General features: G+C 37.6%; 1 protein-coding gene across 1 annotated transcript; it reads left to right on the forward strand.

Annotated features, from left to right (window-relative positions):
* Nucleotides 1-3,929: 3,929 nt before the first annotated feature.
* LOC306862266 (pyruvate dehydrogenase (acetyl-transferring) kinase isozyme 3, mitochondrial-like) lies at nucleotides 3,930-10,703 on the forward strand (the record flags this gene model as incomplete). The annotated part of the gene is made up of 9 exons (XM_079405015.1): nucleotides 3,930-4,109; nucleotides 8,200-8,278; nucleotides 8,391-8,480; nucleotides 8,552-8,629; nucleotides 8,719-8,795; nucleotides 9,885-9,986; nucleotides 10,094-10,207; nucleotides 10,278-10,391; nucleotides 10,488-10,703. 9 exons carry the CDS (start codon nucleotides 3,930-3,932, stop codon nucleotides 10,701-10,703), a joined length of 1,050 nt encoding a protein of 349 aa, XP_079261141.1.
* Nucleotides 10,704-10,961: the final 258 nt, after the last annotated feature.

Consider the following 10,961-nt stretch of genomic DNA (forward strand, 5'->3'; position numbering starts at 1 on the left):
AAATTCTAATGGTTTCCATTAAAAATACCATAACCAACATTACAAACCATCAACTTTTAACCATTAAAACCATTAAAAAAAAAATAATTCTGTAATGTGTTTTGGGACATATTCCATTAGGATTTATTGGTTTTAACAAGCCACCACTAGAAGGTGACCAATTATCAGTAGAGACCCACAGGGTCCATTACAGCTTCCATTAAAACCATTACAAGTCCTATTATAACCAGTAAAACCATTACAAATTTTGTGATGGTATCTATTGTTCATGTTGTGCTACACATGAAATTATAGGCCAAATAAATTTCCTAATAAACTTATTAAACGCAATAATATTAAAATAAAATGTGTATGCCTGCTGGTGGCTTTATTGGGAAGTTTTGGAGTATGCAATGCCGGGATGCCAGAGCCTGCGTCCCAATGTTCATATCCATCCTAAATTCTGTGTGATATTAGTAATTTTCAATATTATTTAGGACAGATAGGGTGGATAGTATGCACATTGGGACGCAGGGAGAGACACATCATGATGCCATGATGTAAAAAAATCGCTGATTTACTCTGTTGAACCAGTTCAAAAGAACCGATTCGTGGGAACGATTTAAACTTCACATCACTAGAGTAAGGTGTGACTAGGCGGGGACAAAACAAGTAGCAACTTCGGTGAGCTGTCTTCTTCAGTAGTAACTGCGCTGCATGAGTTATTTCTGCCCCCCCCCCCCCCCACACACACACACAACGGTGTAAAAACAGTGTATTCCCAAACTGTCCATGTTGTAAATGGAATAATGTGCTCCAAGGTATTAGACGTTGCTCTCTGTTTCTACAGGAAATGTTTGGCCTTGTAAAGAACAGAGTACTAGTTCAGTGTTTTTATCTTGGTAAGAGTGCGAGCCTGCAGTTGTAGTGTGCTGAGCTTCTTAGCTGATTAACATGTAACATTAGGCTCGGTTACCACAAATAGCTCTAAGCCAACCGCCGGTCAACAAATTCATATATTCCCACACTGGCCGGATAATAACCCACTCAAAGAGCCAAACCTGAAAAGCATTCCTTTCTTTTTCTTTCTGCTTCACTGTACAATATAATGTGGCATAAAAAGTAGGCTATCCATATGTACAACATGCCTGGGCTGTCTCATAAATGTGAGAGACAGGCAAAACTGGTTTTATGAACTTCAGATCTGTTGTGGTTGACACACATCTGTGAATATTTCTATGTATGGGCTACTTTATTGTTGACAGGTTTTCATTTTTTCATTGTGTTAGCTACTTGCTAAAATAAGATCTGTCAAAATAAAATAAAGTGAAAAATAAAGCTGCATATTCACAAACAATTTCTCTCTTAAAAATGGAGGGGAATATGACACTCTTTGCAGTTTTACATGAACTTTACAGTACATCCTGTAGAAGGGTTGCCCTATAACTTCAACAACTTCTTTTTCTTGATTTCTTTTATATAGTATTTAATAATACAACAATATTGCACCTGAATGAAATAGTTATATTATACGGTATTTATTTTGTATGTGTATTGTATCGTGAGCACATAGATTAAATAAGCTTCTTGGTTTATTTGAGATGTCTTTCTTTCTAACTTTCTCTCGCTCTCTCTTTAGACAGCTGTTGACAATGAATAAGTGGGTGATTGCAAACATCATATGCAGTAAAATGTGAACATTAGAGAAGTTTAAGTGAATAATACTCAGGCCTTTCAAGATGTAGATGATTTTGTTTGCCATAGGAACAGATTTGGTGAAATGTAGCATTACATCACTTGCTCACATGGATCCTCTGCAATGAACGGGTGCCATCAGAGTCCATACAGATGATAAAACATTACAATAACCCGCGAGTCCATCAAATAATGTCTTGTGAAGTGAAAAGCTGCATGTTGCTGTGCATGTTCTGAATAAAATAAGAGTTGTTTATCCATAATATAGCTTTCTCCTATTCCTTTAAATACACCAAAGTATAGGTTTGAGGTCCAAACAATTTGGATATATGGTAGAATGTAAGTTTTGCCATACACATAATATATTTATCTTCCTATTCTAAAGCTGCTTCAGTTGAACTTGAAGTAAATTTCTAACTCAGAGAGAATAGGGGTATGTTTATATTTCTGGGAGATCATGTAACAGATTTTATTGAATTTAATAATATTGTTTTATTTTTGCAGTTTACTTCATATATTATATAATATCATCTATAGGCCTTAACATCTTAACATTGTATGTGTCCATTTTGAGTGCATTTTTTTAAATAAGTGTATACAGTATATACAGTCGTGATCAGAATTGTTGACACCCTTGGTAAATATGATCAAAGAAGGCTGTGAAAATTAATCTGCAATGTTAATCCTTTTGATCTTTTATTTTAAAAAATTCACAAAAATCTAACCTTTCATTAGATAATAAGAATTTAAAATGGGGTAAATATCATTATGAAATAAATGTCTTTCTCTAATACACATTGGCCACAATTAACGGCACCATTTTATTCAATTATTTTTGAAACCTCCATTTGCCAGTTTAACAGCTCTAAATTTTCTCCTATAATGCCTGATGAGGTTAGAGAACACCTGACAAGAGATCAGAGACCATTCCTTATCCAGAATCTCTCCAGATCCGTCAGATACACCGCTCCATGATGGTGCTTCTTCAGTTCACCTCACTCATTTTCTACAGGGTGCAGGTCAGAGGACTGGAATGGCCATAGCAGAAGCTTGGTTTTGTGCTCAGTGACCCATTTTTGTGTTGTTTTTGAGATTTGTGTTTGGATTATTTTCTGGTTGGAAGATACAAACACGACCAGTCAGTCACTTGTTGATTTTTCATCTGTTGGTATTTGATAGAATCCATGATGCCATGTGTCTAAACAAGATGTCCAGGACCTCCAGCAGAAATATAGGCCCACAACATCAAAAATACAGCAGTATATTGTACACATAGGGTATTTTTTATCCCTGTGTTCACCAAACCCATCTCATGGTTTTCACTGAAACATGGCTACATAGCGACATACCCAATAATGCTATTGATCTAATCGGACGCTACACGCTCCGAGCAGATAGAAAGGCAGATGACTCCGGCAAGACCAGAGGCGGAGGATTGTGCATTTATGTAAACAAAGCTTGGTGTACGAACTCTGACATTGTTGGAAAACACTGCTCACCTAACCTAGAGTTTCTCATGGTTAAGTGTAAATGATCTTCAGGATCATTAGAAAAATTGCAGGTAGAGGTGTTTGATAAGGCTAAACTCTGCAAGAAAGTGGATCTCGCGAGCCAGATTTGAGGATCACTGCCCTAATGCAACACCCACCCCAACCCAAACAAAACTCAAAAAGTCCAGGTGGGTAATGGAGCAGAGTTGGAACAGGGGGAGGGATGGAGGGCCAGGCCCATGCATGGGAAGGTTCAGAATCATGGCCTGGACAATCAAGCAGTGGGCAAGACCATGGGCCATGGAGCAGGGGTGAACCTGGACCATGAGGCAATGGTAGATTTAAGCTGTGGAGCAGTGGCGGGCCTGGGGCATGGAGCAAAGGTGGGCCTGGGCCATGGAGAACAGGTGGGTCTGGACTATGGAGCCTTGGAGGACCTGGACCGTGGAGCAGAGGCAGACAATGGAGCAGAGAGGAGGAGCAGAGGACCACCACGGTGGAGCAGATGGAACTGGTGACCACCACAGTGGAGCAGAAGACCATAGCTGAGCATAAACAGCCTCCTTGACAGTAACGTGACAAGCAGACAGTTCACAGGTTGCCTCTGTGGCCATAACAGGCAAGACAAGGGGTTCAAAGCTGACCTCTGTGGCTGCGACAGGCAAGACTGAAAGTTCATATTTGGTTTCCTTGGCAGTGACATGGGGCAACATAATTTCATAAACGGCCTCCTTGGCCGTGACAGGACAGACTATGAGGTCATGAATGGACTCCTTGGCCGTGATAGAACACGCAAAGAGTTCAGAAGTTCAGAAGTCGGAAGCCGCATCTCTGGAGGTTCTGCAGCAGACTCATGAACAAGAGAGTCCTCTGGGGCAGACTCATGAACAAGAGAGTCCTCTGGGGCAGACTCGTGGACAGGAAAGTCCTCTGGGGCAGACCTTAGTAGTATTACATTCCATCCCTAAACTGGCAATCAGTGTAATCTACCCTACAAGTGATAGCACGCGCTGTCATGTCACGTGATAAGGATCACACGATTCAGTTTGACAGCAAGCACAAAAACAACTCTGTCGCTGTAGAAGCGAAATGAACCGAGTGTTGCACGAGTGAAACACGACGTTCAGTCCAACTCAAGTCGGGAGTGAGCGCTGTTCTCGAGCTGTATGGTCGTTGATAGACGTATTTCATAATCATGAAACTGTTTAACTACTTACTGAAAGATGTCACGCACAAAATCGAATATTATTCAAGGTTCTCGCCCTCACCGATGTCAATCAAGCAATTTCTGGATTTTGGTGAGTAATGAAAACAGAAGTTATTTTATTAATGTACGATTTTCTCGTGCTGAACCTGCCTTCAGTGATTTCTACTGTCTTATGTTGAACATTTTTTCTCAACACTATTGCTCGTGATTAAATAAACATGTCTATATTGATACTATAGTATCAATATAGACATGGGAAGTCGTGGCCTAATGGTTAGAGAGTCGGACTCGTAATCGAAAGGTTGCGGGTTCGAGTCCCCGGCCGGCAGGGATTGTAGGTGGGGGGGAGTGAATGTCCAGCGCTCTCTCCGCCCTCAATACCACGACTGAGGTGCCCTTGAGCAAGGCACCGAACCCCCAATTGCTCCCCGGGCGCCGCAGCATGGCTGCCCACTGCTCCGGGTGTGTGTTCACGGTGTGTGTGTGGTGTGTGTGTGTGTGTGTGTGTGTGTGCGCATTTGTTCACTACTCACTGCTGTGTGTGTGCACTTGGATGGGTTAAACGCAGAGCACCAATTTCGAGTATGGGTCACCATACTTGACAATATGTCACGACTTTATATGGCAGCCTTGAATGTTAAGGTCAAGTGTAAGCTAAAGCTCTGTTGGCACTGCCATCAACTAAATAGAAATAGACTCTCCATTACATATCACCCTGTGTCATAACTTAATTAACCTGGTCCAGTTTTGCAAAGGACAATACGTGCTTTTGGTATAAATAAATGCATTATTATACTACTTATGTAACTCAAAAGAGTCCTGTGTGTGTTTTTTTATGCATAATGTCCAACATACATTACCAGTCAAAAGTTTGGTAAGATAAAAAACATATAGGTTATATTATAACCTGAATTACCTATAAAAAATATTTAAATAGCCTATATAATTTTAATATATCCACATATACATTTATTTAAAAACAAATCAACTTTTTTTCATGAATGGTTAGTGGGTGCATAACTGTTACATTAAGATTTTTTTGTCATTACATAGCCTAATTCCCCATTTGTGTTATTTCACTGTTAATGACTTCATTATTATTAGAAAATATGGAATTTGATCATTTTGACTGGTAGTGTGTATAATGTATAATATTTGAGGTGTAACATTCCTTTTTAGTGCCCTTGATTGATAATTGTAAGCCATGGTCGTTATCTATTTGCTAATTATATTTATAATGACTTCTTTGTGTCTTTCTAATATTTTGCAGTATACAATAGTTGCAATTCTGCTGTAGAAGTGCACACTCAAGCATACATAGACTCAACAGGCTCAACATCGGAAAACAAAGAATAACTTGTTATTGCCTCTTGTTTAACCAGGCAGGGAAAATGCATGTGAAAAAACCTCCTATGTGTTTCTGAAGAAAGAACTGGCAGTGAGGTTGGCCAATACGATGAGGGAAGTCACCTTGTTGCCCACCAATCTTCAGAGCCTGCCGTCTGTCAAACTGGTCGAGTCCTGGTGAGGAAAGCAGGTGTGATGATGAGTGTGAGCTGTGAGTAAACAGTGACTGGGTTTGGTTTAAAGGGCTCAGAGTGATTGTTTTGAAGAAATGTGTGCATTCGAAGATGTGTCATGTAGCAGAATGTAAATGTAGAATGAAGCTTGAGTCCTGCAGTCTCTCTCTTTTTTTTCCATTTTGTGTCACCTGATGGAGTTTAGGCTCCTTGCCACTGTCACCTTTGTTCTGTGTAGTTGAGGTTCAAAAGATACAGTGATATTATCCATGACACTACACCAGTGACGCTCAAATCTAGCTCGCGAGATCCACTTTCCTGCAGAGTTTAGCTCCAACCCTGATCAAACTCACCTACCTGTGATTTTCTAATGATCCTGAAGACATTGATTAGCGTGCTCAGGTGTGTTTGATTAGGGTTAGAGCTAAACTCTGCAGGAAAGTGGATCTCGCGAGCTAGATTTAAGTATTCCAGCACTACACTGACACTATACGATGAGAACAAAACTTGAACTGAATTGAGCTGAATAATGACTATGCCTTCGGTATGCTGCTTTATAATTAAATTTAATTTCTTCATAATTTATGAATTTTGCAACATCAACACTTTTGAATTGAATTTATTCAAAATTTAACTGACTCGAGCTGAGTAATGACAGTGACAGACTGTCTTCATTTAATTAAAATTATTTAGTTATTGATGGACTTTACAATTATTGAATTGATCTGAACCAACCCTGAACTGATTTGAGATGAACACTATTGTCTTGTGAGAGTTTGCATCATCGATCGTCACTTTTCTGTTTAGCACAGTGAAGCTGCTTTTAAACAATCTGTATTGTACAAAGCACTATTTAAATAAGAGTGGCTTGTCTTGATTATTCCGTAATTGACAAATTGTTGTATGCAACACAGTTGTGAAGTACTTAGCATCCAAAGCTAAATAAATAAATGAAATAAAAATATAATAATAATTCAATGTAGTCAGTTTTGGTGGTGGCCAAAATTATTAGAACACTAGTATTTTGACCAGATAAAAATGGTTTTAAGTCAGTTATTTCTATCTTTTGCTATAGTGTGTCAGTAGGAAATATCATTTTGAATTTCCAAACATGCATTTTGCCTATAAATGTAATAATCCAGTGAGATTTTTGTTTGCACAAGGAGTCTGACAGCAGCCAGTGCTCCTCACAGAGATTGGATCTCATCATCATTCAGTCTGTCTGGAATGACATGAGGAAACAGAACAAACTGAGACAGGTGCACTTGCACATAGTTTTTCAGGTAGCTTTGCTAGTAGGTTTCATGAAGCATCTTGGAGATGTTGCCACAGTTCTTCTGGATTTATTCTCTCTCTGTTTCTGTTTCTTCATGTCATTCCAGACAGACTGGATGAGGATGAGATCAGATCAGACACACTACAGCAAAAGATAGAAATAACTGACTTAAAACCATTTTTAGCTGTTGTAAATACTGGTGTTCTAATCATTTTGGCCACCACTGTATCTAGCTGTTTAGCGCATACTGTCAAAGTATTTGATACTGTGCAAAGTATACATACTGTAAACTGATAAAATCGTATAAGTACAGCATTAATAAGAATGCTGATCCCAACATGCTGTGTTGAATGTCACTTGCAGTGCTTAGATTTAAAAATTGATTTGCATTCGCCACCTAGTGATTCTAAGAGGAATAACAGAATTGCCATAGTCAAAATGGAAGTTAAAGTTTAAAAGAGTAATTTTTTTTTATATTATATAATACAAAATGTTAATATTTTGTAACCTTTTTAATAGATATCTTTCTGTGTTATCAGGTACAGCCAGAGCTTTGAAGAGCTGTTAGAGTACGAGACAAGAAGTCCAGAGGATCCCCACACCCTTAATGAGTGAGTCTGCAACCTTGCCAGGGAAAGTGAAAATCATTTTCTTTTACTTTGCTTAAAGGGATGAGCATTAAAGAAATAATTTACCCAGAAATGAAAATTTGCTTTCCCTCAGGCCCTCCAAGATGTAGATTGATGTAGAATGTTTCCTCATCGGAACAGATCCGAAATCTAGTATTGCATCACTTGCTCACCACTGGGATCCTCTGCTGTGAATGGGTGCCATCATAAGAGTTCAAACAGCTGACAAAAGCATCACAATAATCCACATGACTCCAGTCCATCAGTTAACATTTTGTTAAGCGAAGAGCTGCGTGTTTCTTGAATGGACTGAGGGTTAGTACATTTTCAGCCAATTTTCATTTTAAGGTGAACTATTCCCTTGTACATGTGAATTTGTACAGAAAATGCATGTTTGCTCTAGTACTTTTACCCAAATGCTATTTTACCCCAAAACTTCTACACCAACCGCATATCTTTTCGCATGCTCATCAACCAGCACAGTGGGTGACATCACATTCATGTTGGATAAATGTTAAGAAATTAAATCTGATGGAAGGAATGTCTGTATATCATTTAGAACTGGAGTCTAAGCAGCTCTCCATTCTGTTGTAGCTCTTCTGTTTGGTGACGCCGCTTGTCTTGCGCAACCAAAACACATCGGAAGCATTGACCCAGCATGCAACGTGGCTGAGGTGGTGAGAGGTGAGATAAAGATACTTACAATGCACAGATAAAATAAACATGGTTCTGAAGATTCTGATCTCATACCTCAGATGCATATGAGACAGCAAAGATGCTCTGTGAGCAGTACTACATGACAGCTCCTGAATTGAAGATCGGGGAATTCGACTGTGAGACTGTTTTATTGTCCTTAATAACATATATCAAAATGATACTTTATTTTAATCTATCTGTGCCTTCCTATACTGTTGTCTGCTAGCCAAAGCTCCAAAGAAGCCTATACAGGTAGTCTATGTGCCCTCTCATCTTTTCCACATGCTGTTTGAGCTCTTCAAGGCAAGAAAAATAGACCGTTGGCTAATATAAAAAGAGAATGTAAACCGGGTAACACTTTACAATAAGGTTCAATTTGTTAGAATTAATTTATGCATCAGCTACAAACAATATTTAATTAAACAATACATTTTTTATAGTATTTAATAATCTAGGTTCATGCTAATTTATAAATAAACAATTATTCCTAGTTAATTGTTGTCTAATTATTATATATTAGAAGGAAACTCAAAAAATGAAATTATTTATTCAAAAATGTTGTATTCACAACTTTTTTCAAGGTGTACTTTCATCTAAAGGAGGCCAGTATGAATATAACTAATAATCATCAGGATTGTTATAGTAAACTAAAATTAACCATACTAAACTACAAAAAAAAAAAAAAAAAAATGTTGCTTGAAATAAATAAATGTTTACTGAAATAAAATATTAAAATTATAAAAACTTGTTTCAGCTAGTTGCAAAGGCTTTTTTATTTTATGCTAACTTTATGTACTAAAATATTAAAACTAAAACAGAAATAAAATGAATTAAAACTATATAGACATTTGAAAAACTAATGAAAATGACAACATTACTGTATTTTTAATTAAAATTAAAACATAAAATAAAAACAATTATTAGTAAAAACTGTAATAGTAACTAAATGATACTAAAATAACAGTGATAATCATTCTTAATACACAACTTAGCTTATGTTAATTTATTATTTAAATATACATATTAGTATATGTAGAAATTACCATCAAATAATTGTAAATGCTATAAAAGTATTTTTCATTGGTAGTTCATTGTATCTGAAGCTAAAAGGATAGTTCACTCAAAAATGAAAATCTATACAGGCTTGGAATGACATGAGGTTGAGTAAATGATGACAATTTAATTTTTGGGGTGAAATATTCCTTTAACGAATTGAACCTAATTATAAAAGTGTCACCAAAACTTTGTTCATATTCTTAGGTGATCTTTAAAGTGGAACGCAATGAACTATTTCTCAAATGATGTTTTAGGTGGACTTTTGTCAGCTATTTTATACATTTTACTTACTATACATCTTCTGCGTAAGTTACTATATTATGTGTACATGTGCAGAATTCCATGCGGGCAACAGTAGAGCTCTATGAAAACAGCAGTGAGGGGCTTCCTCCAGTGAAGGCAATGGTTACTCTGGGAAAAGAGGATCTCTCAATAAAGGTTCCACTCAAGACTATTTAGCAAAAAACATGAATAATTATGGCGACGTCAAAAGCTCATAGTAACACCTTGCACTTTCTTAATTTGATGTTTATATGTCTGTCTAGATTAGTGACAAAGGTGGTGGTGTCCCCTTACGAAAGATTGATCGTCTCTTCAATTACATGTATTCGTCTGCTCCAACACCACGTCTGGATCCCTCACAAACCGCTGTCCCACTGGTAACTACCCTTCAGACAGCATAAATCTGTTTGCATAAGTAGATTCAACCTGTTTATATTATCTCTGCAGGCTGGTTTTGGCTATGGACTGCCAATCTCTAGACTCTATTCACGCTACTTTCAAGGAGACTTGAGCCTGTACTCGATTGAAGGCTTCGGGACAGATGCAGTAATTCATCTTAAGGTATTTGCATTGACGTTTTTGTCTGTGAGACACTTAGATGAGAGCGAGTAATGCCATTAGCTTAGACTAGAAACTGTTTTCTCCCACTCTCTCCAGGCTCTCTCTAGTGAGTCTTTTGAGCGTCTTCCAGTCTTCAATAAGTCAGCATGGCGACATTATCAGATAGGTGCTGAGGCTGATGACTGGAGTAACCCAAGCAGCGACCCACGAGATGCATCCACGTATAAAGCCAACAGATTTTACTGTACCTACTACAGTAACAGTGATGGAATTACAGCAGCCAAGCATTTACAGAATGATAAGGAAAATTGATTCTAGGCCTATATAGGACTCACTTACTGCCATTTCAAATTGTCTGAAAATAATAGTTTTACATTAGTGAGAGTGTGGAGGATGTTGGAAGAATGTTAGGTGGAGTACCATTAATACAGTAGCTTGTTAGTATTGTATGATGTACCATGTGGCATATTTTTTTATTTTTTTTTTGCTTTTGTATGCTAAATTTATTTGGGGTGAAAATTGTTTTAATGCCTATAACTTTTGGGGTCAGTAAGACTTTTATTTATGTTG

The sequence above is a fragment of the Barbus barbus genome (assembly GCF_936440315.1).
Source record: "Barbus barbus genome assembly, chromosome: 43".
Lineage (NCBI taxonomy): Eukaryota > Metazoa > Chordata > Actinopteri > Cypriniformes > Cyprinidae > Barbus > Barbus barbus.